This window comes from Pogona vitticeps, chromosome 5 (genome assembly GCF_051106095.1).
Source record: "Pogona vitticeps strain Pit_001003342236 chromosome 5, PviZW2.1, whole genome shotgun sequence".
In the NCBI taxonomy this organism is placed as follows: domain Eukaryota; kingdom Metazoa; phylum Chordata; class Lepidosauria; order Squamata; family Agamidae; genus Pogona; species Pogona vitticeps.
Window position 1 is genome coordinate 155718966 of NC_135787.1, and position 19791 is coordinate 155738756.

The window sequence follows — 19791 nt, forward strand, 5'->3', positions numbered from 1 at the left end:
TTTTTTGACATTTTTTCTGAGAATTGCACCATCTGACTTTGGGGTGAATTGGCTTGGATGTTCACTCTTGGAAAGACTGAAAACTCTCTTGAATGTTTTCCACTTATCAATAATCTTCCACACTATTGAATGATGGATTTTAAATTGTTTGGAAATGGCCTTATAACCCTTCCCAGATTGATAGGCAGCAACAATTGATTCTCTATGATCACTGCTGACGTGTTTCCTCCTTAGCATTATGTTAATACACACCTGAATGCTCTGGAACTGTAAACTGCTAAAACTTCAGCTTTTATAGAGGTGGGCACACTTAGCAATGATCAATTACCCAAGGGCATTTGCTTAACAGGACCTGGAAGCTACTTATCCTCTTAATTCCTATAGAACCAGCTGTTGTTGTTTAGTTATTAAGTCATGTCCGACTCTTTGTGACCCCATAGACCAGAGCACGCCAGGCCCTCCTGTCTTCCACTGCCTCCCGGAGTTGGGTCAAATTCATGTTAGTAGCTTCAGTGACACTGTCCAACCATCTTGTCCTCTGTCATCCCCTTCTCCTCTTACCTTCACACTTTCCCAACATCAGGATCTTTTCCAGGGAGTCTTCTCTTCTCATGAGATGGCCAAAGTATTGGAGCCTCAGTTTAAGGATCTATCCTTCCAGTGAGCACTAAGGGTTGATTTCCTTTAAAATGGATAGGTTTGTTCTCCCTGCAGTCCAGGGGACCCTCAAGAGTCTCCTCCAGCACCACAATTCAAAAGCATCCATTCTTTGGCAGTCAGCCCTCTTTATGGTCCAGCTCTCACTTCCATACATCGCTACTGGAAAAACCATAGGTTTGACTATGTGGACCTTTGTTGGCAAGGTGATGTCTCTGCTTTTTAAGATGCTGTCTAGATTTGTCATCACTTTCCTCCCAAGAAGCAGGCGTCTTTTAATTTCATGGCTGCTGTCACCATCTGCAGTGATCATGGAGCCCAAGAAAGTAAAGTTTGTCACTGCCTCCATATCTTCCCCTTCTATTTGCCAAGGGGTGATGGGACCAATGGCCATGATCTTAGTTTTTTGATGTGGAACTTCAGACTATTTTTTGTGCTCTCCTCTTTCACCCTCATTAAGAGGTTCTTTAATTCCTCTTCACTTTCTGCCATCAGAGTGGTATCATCTGCATGTTGGAGGTTGTTGATATTTCTTCTGGCAATCTTAATTCTGTCTTGGGATTCATCCAGTCCTGCCTTTCACATGATGTATTCTTCATATAAGTTAAATAAGCAGGGAGACAATATACAGCCTTGTCATACTCCTTTCCTAATTTTGAACCAATCAGTTGTTCTATATCCAGTTCTATCTGTTGCTTTCTGTCCCACATATAGATTTCTCAGGAGACAGATAAGGTGATCAGGCACTCCCATTTCTTTAAGAACTTGCCATAGTTTGTTGTGGTCAACACAGTCAAAGGCGTTTGCGTAATCAATGAAGCAAAAGTAGATGCTTTTCTGGAACTCTCTGGCTTTCTCCATTACCCAGCACATGTTAGCAGTACAAGTGTATTTACCTAACTTACAGACTGGCTAAGGAGCAGATGATTTTTATTATGTCCTGATATGTAAAACCATAGAATTCAAAGATGGTGTATTTTCCTTTTCATCTTACTGTATGTTATCAATCTTCACTTAACCAAATCTCAAGGCACTTATATTTGTCTTTAATCAGTGCAAATACTTCATCACGATAAGGTCAGGGGGAAAAACAATGAGGAACTCCATGCAAGAAGTGCATGAATTTTCAGGATGGTCCTAATCTTTTAAGTATGGTTAATAAACTGGCAACTATTGTAATGGATCAGGCCCTGGTGAGATTCATCCATCTTCAACAGACTAACCAGAGCACCAAACTGGCCCAAGCAGAATACTGAAAATTTCTGCATCAATTTAATTTATCTGCTCATATCTCGTAGAAGCTTCCTCCATATTGTGGACTACAGCAAATTTCATCACCATGTCTGGTAATTGCACATAATGATTACCTTTTCTAACAGGGCTGTTTTTAGTTCAGCTTGAAGTGTTTCATTTTGCTTCTTCTTCTGGTCAAATGATTCCTTCAGTTCCTTCACCTTCAACTGTAACTGCTGTTCATTCTTTTCCTTTTCTTTCAGAACACCTTGAATCTGCAAGACTTGAGCACGTGCTGAATCAAGCTCTGTTGCTAGATGCTTGGAAATCTACATGCAGAAAGGCAATACCACTTATTAACTTAATTCCTACTTGTCATTATTTTAATATTGCTCCTCCTACATTAATATTTTGTAGAGATTTCCCTGATCATACAATATAATCAAAGCATGCTGAAGCATTTTCTAATAATCTGCAAGACCAAGTGTTTGCTTCCTCATTGTGCCTTATAGAAGAGCTAGCCTATATAGCTCTAGTCGAGCCACATTGTTCCAGAGCACCCCTAGAAGAAGGGGATGATAAACTACCTCTACACATCAAGGAAACTCTGGATGAGGTTGCCACAAGTCAGAATCAACTTGACAGCAGGCAATTATTATATATACAAATAAAACACTACAAACTTTCAAAGGTAGGTATGCACTCTACTTCCTGTATTTGATAAACTGCTACAAAATTATACAATCTAGGAATATTTTATTTTCTTGAGTGAAACCTGTTTCATATGTGGACTACAGTGAAAACTACTCTGCCCTTCTACAAGATTTGACTATCAAAGCTATCTGATACAGCAGGGGTCCCCAACCTTTTTCACCCCGTGAACCTGCTGGGGAAGGCAGGGCACCCCTCGCGCTCATGTGCATGCGCTAATGAGCACTCTCGCTTGAGCGCACGTGCAAATGAGCATGTGTGCACGTGCAGACGCAAACGGTGGCATGGCGCTTGTGCAGGGGTGCCCTCATGCACATGTACAAACGGCGGTGCGGCACTCGCACGGGCGCGCTGGAGTGTGTGCGCATGTGCAGATTAGCTGTGCAGGGGTGGGGCGGGAGGTCTGTCCCCACGGCCCAGTCCGGTTCAGGCCACGGACCGGCACCAGGCTGCGGGCAAGGGGTTGGGAACCTCTGTCATACAGCAATAATTCCATGCTTTTCATGATTATGGCCAAGCAGGGAGAAGTACCCCTTCTTGCTTTTCCAGTGAGTTTTTCAGTTCATTTTGTTCTTTAGCTACAGACTCTGATTGTAGCTGAAGCTGACGTCTAGCTTCTTGGCAAGATTTCTCCTGTGTAAAAGAAAGAATATCTAGTGAGCATTTTTGTTTCATTTCCAAAATGTATGTCAGTGCGAGTGGAAAACATTACAAAACATCATTAATGAATTCTAACATTCTTATAAATCCAATTCAGTGGCAACCATCAGCATTCATTGTATTATGTAAACAGGAACTGCCATGAGTTGTAGAATCTGATGCCATGATGTTGGTTACTCAAGGAACAAATTTAACACCATGAAGTACAAATACTACTAGCCAAAATCCTGTTGCTTGAGTTAAATATCTACATAGTACTGATGATATTGCTTGTAGGGGAGAGGAAGGGAAAAGTATTTGCGAAAATCTCCACTGCTAGATAATTTTACATGCAAGTACAGATTTTTAGAAATTAAAAACCAGCTCTTTTCATTCTACAGCAACCATAGCTTCCATGAAATGAAATGGATTACTCAAGAGTTAGATAAGTCACAGGGACAGAAGAAGGAATTCATATTTAATTACTAAAATCTCCTCCTGCCACTAAGATTATCACGTTTCTGCAAGCATAAATTAAACATCAAGAATCTGATCATGAAATACATGGACCACAGGAGATCTGGACAACTTCCTGGACCTAGAAACCACCAGATGCAGTGCACTGTTCAGGCACAGAAACAGGAACACCTCAGTTCTTTCCAATATTGTTCAAAACTTAAGAGCAGACTCGTGTCCAATACAAGCTGATGTCCAACACTCAAAAATAACCATACAAATACAGGGCAATATATACATTTAATTAATGGAATCCTAAATTTAATGTATGCGCACAGGAGCACAAATTTTCAGGCAGCAGAGCATAGCTAGTATTTATAGAGGTGAAGGCCAGTTAAACAAAATCTTTATTTCAGATTCGTCACTCACTATTTCTGCCACTGCTGTCTTGCCTTTCTGTTTCTCTTTTTCGAGTTCATCTTTTGATTCTTTCAAAGATTCAGTACTCTTTGACAGTTTATCTTTGATGACTTCAAGTTCCTTTAATAGGCTCTCCTTTTCCAACTTCTCCTTCTTCAAATTCTCTGACACTGCTTGCAGCTTTCCATCTAATTCCTTGTGATATCTAGCTGCATCTTGATGTAATTTCTCAACATCCAATTTCAGTCTTGCATTTTCTTCCTCTTGCTTCAATATCTGTTGGTTTGCTTCTTCTAGAGTATCACATTTCTTCTTAAGGTCTAATTTAGTACTAGATATTCTATACAGATACAAAACATAGAAATGAAGATAGTTCAGCATGGAATTGCAGTAACACTAACATTTATATGTACCATTTAAATTATTCTAAGAGCTGTCCATATCTTATCTTAGTTAACTTATGGTAAGATTAAGTAATGTTAACATTAGTACCCGATAGATGAGTGATACAATAGCTACAGTCATATGTTAGAACTTAGAAATCAAAAGGAAAATCATAAAACAAATTTTTAAAACTGTGAATTAACAGCCTAATAATAGATTCTGTTAGACCCAAGAAACAGTCTGTTGCCAAAATCTTTGGGCATCCTTAAGATCTGGATACAGCGCCTAAAAGTACTATGTTTAGGAGATTAAGCATACATTTCTCTTTCCGCATCTAGCTGTTTGGTCAATTCTGCAACTTTGAGACTTAAGTCTGTACATTGTTGTCTTTGATGCAGTAGCTCCTGAAGTGCCTTTTCTTTATTTCCTTTCATTTCAAAAATGTCAGCTTCAAGTTTCTGTAAGAAAAGATTTTAGAAAACAAGTAATTACAATAGACTAAATTATCACAATCAAAGAAGGAGCTCAACTTCAATTTGACTATTAATTCCCACTCTTCAGGATTGGCAGAGAACAATATCTCCAGGTGAATATAAGGTATGGGCCATCTTTCACATGACTCATGAAAGAATCTCCTGCTCATCCGGATTGCAGCTCAGAAAACAGGAAACAATTTACCAAAACAAAAATGATAAATCGGGGAAAGATTTTACCCAGAACTACAGAAGCAAATGGTGCTGACACTTAGTGACCAGTTAAGGCCAATGTTATATTGCAAATTTTAATTTTGAAAAAACATTTTTCTCTTTTTGTTGTTACTGAACAGAAATTGTTTATTTATTTATTTTCACACTTGATGTTCCCAGTCCCCATTTTTTAAAAAAAGGCATATGACATACATTGGCCCAAATCTCTTACATAGCTTGGCTGGGTGCATAAATGTGTAAACTGTGGAGGCAAATTGCTCCAAATAAAGAAATAATTATCAGTTGGACAATGAGCTGTATGATTCAGTATGCAGCTGATAATGTCTAAAGTGGTTTCTTCTCAGGGCAATTAGCGCCAAAATTTACACCATTTGTATAGCTATGCTAGAGGATTTTTGCGAAATGCACAGAGGTCAGCTTTATAAAAAGTATTACTTTAAACTTCTAAAGTCTGTCAAACCTAACTTACCCCTCACAAATAAAAGCAATTCTACATAACATTGATATTAGCTTATGCTTTAATGATCAAAAGTATAAATCTTTGTAAAACAGGAAGGTATACTGACATAAATATTGAAATCCAGTAATAAGTCAACTACTGTTGAAATCCAGTAGTAAGTCATAATCAGAGTAGGCCCACTGAATTGGCGAATTGATACCTAAGTTCCACTGATGGGCCCACTCTAGTTACAACTTACTACTAGATTTTAGCCAATGCTGAAATTAGTAGGCTCAGTCCTTCCATTTTCCTACACACTGAATGTTAATATGGTAATGTATTCTCTATTGGTTTGATGTTTTTCTATTTTTTTCCCCAAAATTGTCAGGAAACAATATTTTCCTTTCCTTGCAGTTAAGATAGCTCTTCTTTCTTTCTTTTTCCTTTTACTTTCAGTGGCAACTGTAAATAGGCTGAGAAAGAATTAGTAATACCTTTGGAACCAGAAAAATTCCAATGTGCCCCAACACCATCCTCATGTTGCCAATGTTAATTATATAAAATAAGAACAAGTAAACAAAAAAAGCTCTTCAATACAAACCATTTGCTGACCCTCCAGTTCTTCTGTTTTTTGTTCTAACTGAAGATGCTTCTCTTTGTACTCTTTAAGACTGACTTCCAACTGAGCACAGTATTCTTGTTTCTCTTGAAGCTTGGCAGTAACTTGATCCAATTGAATATTGACCTTATTTAGTTCCTATTAATAAACATTGAGAAACATTACTTTAGAAAAGCCCATCTTGTTATACTATGAAAATATCATATGCTTTCTGAGTGAAAAAAGTTTGTGCTTCAAAGCCCATCTCATTTTTTAAAATGATTCAGTTATGTTAAAAAAGAACAGAACAGAAAGATTTAGCAGAACGCACCATTTTCATGATGAGAAAAAAAGATTTAGCAGATCGCACCAAACATTTTCATGATCTTAATATCAGTTGCATGATCTTAATATCAGTTTTGCTAATAATTGTTTTAAAGAACCAGAGTAGCCTCTTCCATTGTTTGTTTCTTTACTTGAGGTTTAAAAAATCTGGAAAAATTACTGTATTGGAAATATTTTGAACTCCCCCCCCCCCGCCAGTATAATGGCAGCTAATGTTAACCACAGTATATAGAGCAGATGGCTGTGGGGCAAGGGAATGGGAGTTTGATTCCCCATTGTGCCTTGTAGGAGAAGAGCCAGCCTGTCATGTGGTCCCAAAGTAACCCCAAAAAATGGGAATGGTAAACCACGTATGAGTACTTTATAAATAGAAAAATCCTAGAAAGGGTTGCTGTAAGTCAGAATTGACTTAACAGCATAAAATTATTAATTATATTGAAGGACAACTCAAGTTGGCATAAGCCTACTGAGTCCAACATTTTAGCATAAAAGACCAATCTACATTCTAGTCACCCGTGCAGTCCATATCTAAGCAATAAACCAACCATGCACTGAAGACCAAAAAAAGAAAAAAGAAAAGTTTTTAAAAGAAAAGACAACAAAATAAGAGTTACTAATAAGCATCAAGGAATATTCTTTCTCCACTGAAAAATCCAAGGGATTACATTATTAACTCACTTCCTCTATCAACAGTTAAGAGTCCCCAAATGTTTGTACAAGTCCAGGGCAATTGACATATTCTATTCCACCATATTTACTTGATGATTTATTATCAATTATCAGATTCTCCTTTTATGCTTTATTTTTAAAGTTTTGAGTTAACTAAAAAGCATCATGGAACTATATACTATAGGTAATATACTGCAAGATTCACTTGAAAAAATCAGATTATCCTTTTAATTGTGAAAGCAACCTTCCTGAGTTTATTATTTTACTCACCTGCTGTTTATCTTGCAATGCATTTTGAGCAGTGTCCAAATGATTCTGAAGATCTGCTCTTTGAGCAGCTTTTGCTGCTTCCGCAGATAAAAGCAATTCAGTCTTTGCTTTTACCTTAATAGAAAGTTAAAACAAGTAGTTCAATTGTGATTTAAAATATTATACAATTGTATATTTCCTTTCCCCAGGTTAAACAAATAACTGTCTGATATAAAAGAGTCTGATAATTTACACAACATGCCACTAAACCAAAAGCCAGAAAAGCTATTGAACCTTTCTGATTGAGCTAAAAATTAGCTCAGTTTCCCAGATGTATCACCAGTTTTACAACTAAAATTGAGTAACTCAAAGAAAAAAGCTTCACTTTCTCCTTCTGAGTTCCAAGTTGACATTTAAAGCTAGTTATAGTCATGTAGGAACTTATTAATGGAGTGGATCTCAATTGTTCCAGTGATCTCTGAACTTCAATTATGTATTGGAAATAATATGCCTTACATGACTGAATACCCCTTTGTGCATTTGACAAAACACCTGTATTCACAACTACTGTCGTATGTGCACAAGTACGGGGGGGGGGGGGAACACTGTATGTTGGTGAATATATTTAATTGGTTTAAAACAGCTCCTTTTTTGGTCCAAAGCAACAAACGTCTCGTTTGAACATAGATGTATCAAGTAAGGGGGTGTTTATAAGGCTCCAGGGATTAGGTGGGCAGGTGCCATGATGATTCCAAACTTTGAGGGAAAAGATATCAGATAAATCAACGAATCTACTTAATCTATGAGAAGCTTCTAACTCAATAAATAAACAGCATTAAGCAATGAGGTTTTTTTCTATTTTATTCTGGGCTAAATCCATTCAGTCCTAACTAAAGTAGACCTGCTGAATGACTATAATTTGTTAAGTCAATATTTATTTAAATTGTGTGGATTCCATGGGTCTACTCTATATGAGTAACCATCTTTGCCAAAGACCATGCTTTTTTGGCTTATTTTGCTTACAATAAGACAAAAGCCTTCCCAGCATAGACATTTCCTATTGCATACCAGGACATAGAACCTATGGCCGACAGGACGTATCTCCACCCACTTCTTAACTTGCAACAATTTACTGCCGAGTGCTTAGCTGAGAACAATAACAGCATTCTGGTCATTAAGTTCAACTGTAGGCTTGCTAGAACAAGCCAGGTTTCAAATTCTATGGTTTGAAGTTGACTTGTTTCAAATAAACTATCAGGGGGATGGGTTATATGGGTTAAGACAAAATGACAAGCCACAGTAATCGATAATGGAACCAACGTTTCAAATCTCTTCCACATTGCCACACTTAAGAAGAAGCAAGCGTGTGAGGTCAAAGTTCACTGCAATAATTCCTGTCACAATAAACTGCAGTATGTCATGCTCCCATGTACAGTACATAGTTTGAGGTCAAACAGTTTTCCTGAAGCATATTCTGGGTAGGTTCTTGTCACTGAGTTTGCAGATACTGAATCTTCATGCAGAATTTTTATCATTCTTCATAATGTTAGATTACCTGCAAATCAAGTTGAATTACTTTCTCTTTGCTTTCATTTAACTGACTGTTCAGCTCACTTATAGTTGCTTCTAAAGAAAGAACACGGTCTTGAGAGGCTCTTAGATGTGCCTTCTGCTCCTGCACCTGCTCATGCAAATTCTCCAGTGCCTGTTTATGACTTTCTGACTGGTTTTTCAGTTTTTCTGTCAGCTGAGTAACCTACCAACAAAACAGATGGGTAATTACAAGGAAAAGGAATCACAAGATATCAGTACAAAGTCTAACATTGTGAATCACTCGTCACTTAAAAATCAGTGCAATTGCTGCAATATACTGTGTATATTTACCGTTCTGATGCTTGCTCAGGGAAGTGTCTCTTTTCACTGCTACCACATAAATGAATGACATTTGCCAAGACGTTGCACATGGCTATGGAACCTTCACCTTAAACCTAGTCACCTCTTTATTACTGCTGCTAGTTTAGGCACTAATCCAAAGAAAACCACCCAAAAACTTTCTAGAAGTATTTGGGAGTATGCCTTTAACTGTCCCACTTGTCCCTGCTGGGGCATGTATTTTGACAGAAGTGGAAAAGGTCCACTTAGTGAATACTCTGGCTTCTTCTTCAGTGTGGCCTGCATAGAAGTGTTTATTATACTTTCTGTTTCTTCATGGTTAAATATCTTTCTTAAAGTTATACTTAGAAATAAACATAATAAGGAGAGTCTTATTCAGGCAAAACCAAAAGGAACTTATTTGAGAAGTATATATAACTAGAAGAACAAGAAAGACAATTTCTTCAGTATTTAGGCTGAAGGGTAAAACAACTGTATACATAGGCTGAAATCCTGTTACTTAGTGCAGCAAGTTACAACGAGAATGGGCCCACTGAATTAGAGATTTGACTGGTCAACTCCTCTATAAGTGCCATTCATTTAATAGGCCTACTCTAGTTACAACTTACTACACTAAACAACAGGAGTTCAGCCATACATTCACACACGCTTACCCATAAATTACTCCCCTACATCCAAACTCACTATCAAATATTTCCACAGACTCCACACTCTTTAATAGGCTCTTCTTCTCTTAACTACTTCAAAAAAGATTGACTTACTAACTGCCACTTCACATAATATTAACTCACATTTCAAACACACCAACCAATCAACTCAGCGCCAAGCAGCCCATCACCCATCTGCCAACCATTCTAATACCCACCCTGTGAGGGTTCGATGTTCGGCTCCAAGTCAGCCCCAAATAAATAACCAGACTTCCTCAGCTTCGAAATAGGGGTAACATGTGGTTTAACAAAAATCCTGTGTCAGCAAACGTATTCCAACCTTTCTCCCCATCAGACAATAGGTCTACCAGGGGTTTCTGTTCATCAAATTTAAAGGGGTTTCCGTTCTGAACATTCCAAGGTCCTGGCCATTCAGGTGGAGTACCCGGGTTTAATAATATTCCCGTCTCCCCCTCCAGTAAGGGGATGGTGTCTTCTTCTCGCTAGTCCACCCAGTCACACTCCCTGGAGGGTTCCCCCATCTGGCAGGGTCCTCCCTTGGTCCCGTCCGTTGCATCTCCTACATCCTCCATTCTAATCTCTCCCTTCGTTCTCTTTCAACCTTTTGCTTCTCATGTCTTAATTTCTTCTGTCATTCCTTGGTCTCTCTCTCTCTCTCACCCCAGTATCATGGTTTAGTGGTGAGTTTTCTCCTTCTCCGGGACCCTCAGTTTTTCTACCTTTCCAGTCCAACCTATATCCACTCCCAGCCTATGGGTAGCTCTCCTTCCCCTCCTTTTATATCCACAAGTCCCTCCTCCACTACTTCCTGCATTTTTTCTCCCCGTCCTGCCAAGACAGTCCCGGTCTCCTTGACCATTACTTCATTCAAATCCTTCTCTAGCCTCCCCAGGTCTGGTCCAGGTGGTCTTGTCTTCCTGGGTGGGGGAATTGACAGGCTCTGGCTTTCTTTCTTGGAGGTAGGCTGGAGGGACGGCACTCCTATGAGAGGAATCTTGCTCTCACCCTCGGTCTAACACAGCCTACACAGGTATACCAATCATGCATTCGCAGCTATACATTTGACAAACCTAAGATTATTACTTGCAAATATACATACATACAGGCAGCTGGAAAGGATGAAATTGCCACACCATTTACAAATAGTCAATTAATTACATATGGTATATATGATTATGAATAACCTATAAGCTTCTTCTGCTTTCTTAGTAGAAGGCAAGGTTTTTATCTGCTCTTTTTCCATCCCTGGAGGTGCTACAACAACCTAGGGAGCCACTCTATGTATGCTTTCATGCATTTCTAAACTAATGTACTTTGCCACAAGTACAGTGATTAGGAACCAGTGCATGCACCAGCTTCCCAATCCAGGTACTCACATAACAATGATTACATTTTTTTATTACAAGTCGCATAGATTCTGTACACAGTTCTGTCTACCACCACAATATCTCTTAAACTCCAGAGTACTCCTGCAGCCTGTAGAAAAACTGGAAAGGCCACTAAATTTTTAAAAGAGTCTACTCAGGAACTATAATACACTTCCATACAGCTAACTCCTAAGAGAAGTGTTGACAGACACTTTTTTCATCCCTTTCTCTATCTTCTCCTGTTAGGCTACATGGTCTTATCAGAATAACTACAGCTCTTAACCTGAATATTTCATTGCAATGCTCTGGGGAGGACACCCCTGCCAACCTTTCTGTGTTTACCTATATAGTACATATTGTTCTCCCCAGACTGCAGAATACTTACCATAAATCTCTGGGTTTGCTTCCCCTCCATTTTCCATCAACTAATGACCTAACATGAAATGTTTCCTCTCTTCCCAACTACAGACAACAAATGAGCATAAAATAAAGCCGATCTTTGAAATGTCCAAACTACAGTTCCCATACATTTTCACAGTTTCACCTAGCACCTTTTATGGATCAAAGAACATAAATTTATTTTATAATGTTTTATTTAGGACCTTGCAGTAACATTCTTTTTAATAAACTTAGAATTTCAGTCAGAAACTTCTTACCTGCTCCTGCAAAGTGTGGTTCTTTTCCTGTAGTTGATTAAGAACTGCTGTTTCCCCTTCACCAGCTTGAATTTTGGCATACAGGTCCTCCCTTTCCTTTTCCAGCAACAAGATATTCTCCTTACTCTTTTGCAGCAGAGCTTCAAGATTTTGGATTTTTTGATCTTTATCACCAATCTGACGTAGTACTTGCTCCAAATCATTCTTGTGTGGAAGGAATAATTACAAATAATTATGGAATACTTACATGTATTTCTTTATTATAGTTAACGTTTGCCCTGAGATTTTATATGAAGGACTAATTAAAACAGCAACAGCAGAACAAAATAGTTTCGATATGAGAAAAATACAAAAAAGCCCAGTTTGTTAATGACACTTCCGAAGGCCACAAGACATTTTGCAGGCTACCACTAATATAGGAAAGAGCACACCTACAAAACTTCCAAATGAACATAAATCTCAAAAGTAGATACAAGGAAAATGCCCTCATCCTTGTTGAGGACAGCCTTCCGTCCACAATTGATGAAATATGAAACAAGGGCATATTAGCAACAGGAAAAGTAGGATATAAATGTTTTAAATAAATAAATATGTTGTACATGTTAATATCCCATTTCCCTGAAAATAAGACCTAACCTGAAAATAAGCGGCAGTATGACTTTTCAGGATGGCCGTAATATAAGCCCTACCCCCATAATAAATAAGCCCCAGTTAAGTGAAACCCTGCCCTCCACCACTGTGCAGCAACCAGAAGAAGATGACCTGACTGTATTTGAATAAATATAGATTGCTGTACATGAAAAAAATAAAACATCCCCTGAAAATCAGCCCTAATATGTTTTTTGGAGTAAAAATTAATATAGGATCCTGTCTTATTTTCGGAGAAACAGGGTGTAACGAATGCCCCACGTCACTCCTGTCACTCATGTTCAGGATCTCATTTGCATGAGCCTATGAGAGGAGTGGAGGGGCAGAGTCGGTGGATATAAGGAGGTTTGGCAGAAGAGATAAGAAAGAAATAAAAGTTGGAGGGAGAGAGAGAGATAGTCAGGGAGATAGTGAGAACTGATGCTAATAGAAATAAGCTGGTCAAGATAAATAGAGCAGGTGGTGATTGGTAATGTGGCAAGATATATGACATTTTAATGATTTGATTGTATGCACTGAATAAAGAACATATGTGATTCTGATTAAATTTAATACAATAAATAAGTTCTGGTGGCAATAACCAGACAAGTGTCTGACTAAAGTTCTTTATATATTGTGGATAAAGGAAATCCACTGGTGGCAGTGAGGAAAGGAGGGAACGTCACAATTGATATCTGCTGGTGGGATGACACAGCGTGAGCCCTTTGTTTGGGGAAACAAGCAGGGGCCACGTGGTAAACGTCACACAGGGTAATAATAATCATGAGCCATCAAGTCAATTCTGACTTAGGGCGACCATTTTCAGGGTTTTCCAAGAAGAGAATATTCAGAAGTAGTTTACCATTCCCTTCTTCTAGAGGCATCTGGACACTGTGCAGGCTGGCTCTAATCAGAGGAGACACAGTGGAGAACTGAACTCCCAACCTCTGGGCTCTGCAACCAGATGTCTAACTCACCGAGCTACCCTACCATCTACCGGTAATTGTGCATGTTGGCAACATGATACTCTCCCAGTAGCATACCTGGGCTTCTCGCAGCTTTGCTGTTGTGCTTTGTTGAAGATTTTGCTGCTCCTGATGCTGTTGTTTCATTTTATCTATCTGATGCTGCAATTCAGTTGCATTTGCTGCTTTCTCCTTTAGCTTAGAAAAATAGTCACAGACTGTTGACTGAAAACTAATAAGCACAATTCAGTATTTTAATAATGTTTTATCAATTACTCTAATACCAAAACATTTTATAACAAACCTGTGATACTATTTTCTAAACCATGTATTTAATAGACAATAAACATTTCATCATCAAATAAATTTTTCACACCAGCAAGGGCTGCACTATAATAAAATTATGTAATTAACTATAGTATTTCCCATCTGTAAACTTGTATGTAAAAAATAATCTGCTGGATTTTGATATAAGCAGAATTTTTAGATGCTGCATGTTAGATAGCAGTAACAAAAATATCCTGTTACTGTACTCCATATTTTTAGTTAAAGCAAAACTCAGAGACCATTTCCTAACTGAAGTGAAAGGCTTTCAGGAAAAATAAATGTTAACAGATTTGTAGTTTAACTGATGAGGACCAATACATTGATCCATTAAAAGGTATCATCAAAGGTATCATCTTACCTACATTTTATGTCTTCAATGTAGAAAGGGAGGACAAGGAACAGAATAAGAGATTTTTGGAAGTCAGAGTTCTTTAGCTAAGACTAACCATTCTGCTTTCCCCCCATTGTAGCTATAACTGAAGAATACAGGAAGTCCCAAAGAAGCACTGGAATGGGAGCAGAAGGGAGAGACTGCTGAGAGTTTATTGACTGCTGACACCTTTCAAGGTGGACTACTGCTCTCAGTTCAAACAACCTGACAAGAGCCCTGTAAAGAACTTCTATGACCATTTATCCTCTTTGTAGCAGCCAGTTCTATTTTTTTAATCACCTCTCTCCCTTTATTGTAGTTCTGTATGTAACATTTCAAACTGTTATGGTTATATCTTTGTAATTCCACTGAAATTAAATGTGCTCAACAGATTTCACCATCTTCTCTCTGTAGGCAAATTGCACATTTAATTGATATCTGACATACATTACATGCCAAGAATATGAATAGTGGTCATCTGTGGGTTCAGCACCTACAGAGAGCCGTCTTCAAAGGTTTAGTAGCTTTTCAGTTTTGTCTCCTTATCTTCTCATCATGCATGTTCTAACATATTCAACAGTGTAAGTTTCAGTCCCTATTGCCAGTTGAAAAGGAAGCAGGATGTGACCATGGGGAGACAGATGGGTTGTGGGAGTTTACAGATGACCACTCAAACACTGACCTTTACAGGTAAGCAAACTTCTTGCAGTCTCTGTGACTCACACATGTATGACTGGTGAACTTTCTTACTGATGGTGTTATGTGAAAATTCCCAAAAGAACAACTTAGTCAAAAACAGTCACTCTTCTTGTTCTTGTGTCTATTCTTTATTTTTATCATCATCATCATCATGTGCCAACAAGTCAGTTCAGACATATGGTGACCCTTTTTAGAGTTTAGGTTAGGACTCAAAAAGACGGTGACACTAAGATTGTGAGCAGCAATGAGAATGACCATGGGGATACTGGATATTGTCTCAAAGGATGTACTGTATGTCCTTTGCTGTAATCCTTTTCTAAAAAGTTCATCCATAGCTCCATCCATTTGACTGCTGAATAAGCCTTCATCATTACACAGAACATTTTCTATTCCACACCTAGAATCGTCAGCCACTGCTACTGAAGGGATCCAGGCATTTCTTACAAAGGAAATGGCAGTAGACATCACCTATCCGATCAGCAGACAGAAGGCATTTGTTCCTATGCAAGCAAAGTGACTCCTGCTGAAAGGAGAGCTATTGTTTTACAGTCCTCCAGTAGGTAATTCAGAAGAGGTTCCAAACTCTCCCAGATAAATTGCTAAGCAGTTTATTACCTTGTTGCTTGTTTCTTAACCTACATGTACAAAGAGGGCAGCTGAGCAACGAAAACAGTGACCCACTGAGTCTAGTTTCCGTCCCTTTATAGTGGTTGAATGTACTTTTATTTTACCTTTGGTTTGAGTTGCTTCTACTGCAATAGAGTTTGGCAGAAATGCTCCTCCTCTTTCTTCTATCCTATATAGGTTCTCTATTCTCCTATGGGGTAGGAGAAACAGAAGAAACAGAGGATACTTTTTGCCAAGATTATTGGAGAACAGGCAGTAGAGATAAGCGGACTGGTATTGATCCCAAATGTTAGACCCAGCTAAACACTGAGTCTGACACTCATGATGGTGGTTTCTTGAATCATAACTGTAGGGGTCTAGCCTTTTGAATGATGAGTTTAGAATCAGGGGAGCAAACCACGAGAGATGGCAAATTCAGAGATGAACTGGCTGAGCCTTCTGATGAACCCAAATCTTCTTTATATTGCACTGGTTCCTGCAATGCTAATAAGGCTATTGGTATTGAGGGGGGTTGATTTTTACTTCTTGAAAGTTTAGGGTCATTTAGGTTTTGGATCTGTTTCTGCTTGATCTTTTTTCTTTTAGTTTTTTCACCCATAAAAAATGGATGCAGAGGTCATAAACAGTCCATTAATGACAAAGCTAGCTGTACTACCTATAAAAAAACACAAATTTTCAGGACTTGAAAAATGCACTCGTCCACCTGTCTATGACGAGTGAAAAATGATGCCAGATGAGCCTGTCTCTCTCTCTCTAATCCTGCAGTTCTCCCTTCCCCACTCCCATCGCAAAAGGAAAACTGCCCTCTTTATATGAGAAGAGAGTTCAAGTGGCACATAGAGATATAGCTCTGCAGGAGAATGTAGAGTAGTCCCATGCTGGAGAATATGGAGATTCCCTGCTCCCAATTTCAACCAAACAAGGACACATCTTGGGGTGGGAGGGAACCGTGGCTCCTTAAGAGACTGGGTGCTTTTACTTTCAGTTTTATTTTTACTGGAGACATTCAAAAGAAAGGCATTCAAAATACAAGCTTCATGTCCCCACAGGCACGCAGGTAATAAAGCAACCCATGTCTGGGGGTATAAATCAGTTATTCCCATGTACGTAATACAATTTATTTTGGGTTTGTACGCATTGTTACGTGGAAATAAAAGTGAACATGTGACTAGTTTATATTTATTAACATAAATTGCAAGGCTATCGTGCGCTCATGCTGACTGGTGAAATTTTTGACTGACTGGTGTGACATTCTAACATTTTTAAAGCCCTGCAAAATTTGTTTTAATATTTAGCTAACAAAAGTTAAAAAGGACAGGAATTAGAAAAAAGTAATGAAAATTACATAGAGAGAAAAATACAGTCATTTTCTGAGTGTTCCTTTGATTCTTGCTAGTGCAGCAGGCAAGAAGGGATTTGGAACACTACTGAATGCTCTAGAACAACTGTGATGAAGAGAGGGAAATGTGAAAAGCTATGGAGCATTCAAAAATGGCATTGTGCAGATGCCAAACCCATTTGTGTGAGTCACAGAGTCCATGAAGAAAGAAAAGTTACCAACAGCAGAACATAAATTAAATGTGAGCAAGAATTAAATCTTGCATATTATTCCTACCTGCTCCTCAGCCCGTGAAAGCTTTATCTGAAGTTCAGCCACCTGCTGCTCCTTGTCCATCAGTTTTTCACTAGACAGCTGCCTCTGCTCTTTTAGCCGGCCATGTGCTTCTCCAAGTTGACGCTCTGTCTCCAGAAGTTTATTATGCAACTGGGAAGAAAAGCTAGTCTTATTTTTTTCTCCCCCCAAAAAACATTTGGGCCACACAATCATTACATACATTACATACAAATTGTATCAACACATCAAATACTGGGTAAGGAGTGCATGGCTCACATCACTGGATTAGCAGCTACATACCCAGCCATTTTGAAAATGCCTGACAGGTGGAGAAATTCAAATCAATGCCTCCCCTCTTCACCCTCACAACTAGACTTCAACTAAGAAGACATAGTTAGTGCCCCATTGTTTTTTTCTTACTCTGTTTAGTTTCGTATATACTATATAAAAACAGCAATGCTTGATTTGATTTTTACAATTGGTTTGTGTGCATTGAGTTCAATCCACTCAATAGGCATGTTTTATTTCACATGTGCACAATTTACATGTGCATGACCCACAGCAGCATATTAAAAATCCAAACAGCTCCTACTACCAATAAATACATCATAGCATAATTCCATTTGTCACCCACATTGTAAGACTATTAGTATTCCAGAACGATTTGACAGGATTTTTTTTTTTTTAGAAAAAGAAAAGTAAACTCCCTTAGATTCCAGGCAAAGACAATCTAGTCCACTGGTTCTTAACCTTGGGTTACTCAGGAGTTTTGGACTGCAATTCCCAGAAGCCTTCACCACCCGCTGTGCTGACTGGGGTTTCTGGGAGTTGCAGTTCAAAAGCATCTGAGTAACAAAGGTTAAGAACCACTGATCTCGTCTACCAGACATCCTTCCCATGTCTCTTCTGCCAGTAACAGTTGAGAGATAGCAAGGTATGTCAGTAATGAGGTTTTGTTCATGATGCAGTAATCCATGTATGTTTAAACCAGCCTTTCCTGATCTTGGATCCTCAGATGGTGCCAGATTCCTGATGGTAAGCCATCCTGAATGGGACTTCTGAGAGTTGAAACCCAATGATTTGTTTGGCATAATATGTAGAAACAGGCAGAATATATAAAATCATTCAATTCTTCCATGAACAGGAGACGCTCTTGCATTACATTACGTTAGGGTTTCAGAACTCATAATAGCTATCCTGTAACATTCAAAGTGCTATGTTTGTAACACAAAATTCTATAAAAAGTGAATGTGCTGTTAGAAAGGCTAAAAGAGATTTTAAATCTCAAAATCAACCTGGGACAACCTCTTACATCTCTGGTACATGATAGAAGTGCAGTCTTCATGTTAATGAAAAACTAGAGAGAAGTCTTCTCAGAGGCTACATCCTCTGGGGCCTTACTGAACTCTGAGTACTTCCTAAAAGCACAGTTAAGTCCTTCTTTTTAGTATGTCCTTCAGCAGCCAGCATTACAAGGATACAATGGATTTTATGTACATTGTTCATTAATGGTATGTGGGCTGTATTGTATCTCTGTGCTGAGATTTTTCATGTTGAAACAATCCTTTGCTGACATAATCACAAAAGAATATCAGTGACCTGTACTTCCTCTTCTTGAAATATATTACTCCAGTACTTTACCCAGGGAAAATATTTTCCCATATATCCTACTAATTCACAAGCCTTATGAGCACAAAACTAATCTCCATCCAAACTTGACAGTCAAATGCAATTCTAGTACTTTCATGCTTGGTTACTAAGGATACAAATACATGTTCCTCAACCAGAATACCAAACAAGATAGCAGAATTTTCAGCTGCAATAAAATGCCAAACAACATTATCTATAGATTTCCAATATGCCGTAAGTAAACAAACCACACAGGGAGTGCCCCAGATCGCTTTACACCTAAACCTGTGGAGAAAGTTCTCCCCTTAATGGAGCTTCCAATGGGAAATAAATTAGTTCTGGCCCATACCCCATTCCCCACTGCTGGTTTATTTAACTGGAAACAAGATCTTCCACCATATCAAGAGGCCCTTTAGAAGTACCTGGACTTGATCCAACAGATCATTATTACTCACCACTCTTCTGAGCAGCCTCCTAAGTGAATATAAGAAATGCCAGGCTCTTGCTAAGACCTACGCCTGGTATACTACTCATAGAGTTCAACAAATAGCCAATGGCAATGGAACAGTTGATTGGCCTGAAGCAGCAGCCCTCATAACCCGGGTTATTGATCCCAATCCTAATAAGCTTGCTGGGGCCCGCCTACTGAAAGCAGCAAGAAATGCTGTAATTCATGGCCTCAAACTAGGAGTAGCAAAGGCTGTGAAACCTTCACAGGGTATATGAGATTGTTAAAAAACACACGGAATCCCCAAATGAATTCCTGATGAGGCTTATGGATGGTTTTCGCCAGTACACTCACTTTGATCCCGATTTGGAATCAACAGCCAGCTGTGCTACA

At 38.7% G+C, this 19791-nt stretch overlaps 1 protein-coding gene across 2 annotated transcripts in view; it reads right to left on the minus strand.

Annotated features, from left to right (window-relative positions):
- The window catches only part of EEA1 (early endosome antigen 1), a 93072-nt gene that overhangs the window by 24779 nt on the left and 48502 nt on the right, over positions 1–19791 (minus strand). For both annotated transcript variants that reach the window (XM_020816012.3, XM_020777325.3), the window contains 10 exons: positions 17322–17471; positions 13762–13881; positions 12092–12295; positions 9063–9263; positions 7529–7642; positions 6248–6403; positions 4819–4958; positions 4126–4456; positions 3133–3234; positions 2025–2219 (listed from right to left, as the gene is read on the minus strand). In XM_020816012.3, the coding sequence (XP_020671671.3) occupies positions 2025–2219; positions 3133–3234; positions 4126–4456; positions 4819–4958; positions 6248–6403; positions 7529–7642; positions 9063–9263; positions 12092–12295; positions 13762–13881; positions 17322–17471 (1713 nt within the window). The remainder of the gene's footprint in view (positions 1–2024; positions 2220–3132; positions 3235–4125; positions 4457–4818; positions 4959–6247; positions 6404–7528; positions 7643–9062; positions 9264–12091; positions 12296–13761; positions 13882–17321; positions 17472–19791) is intronic.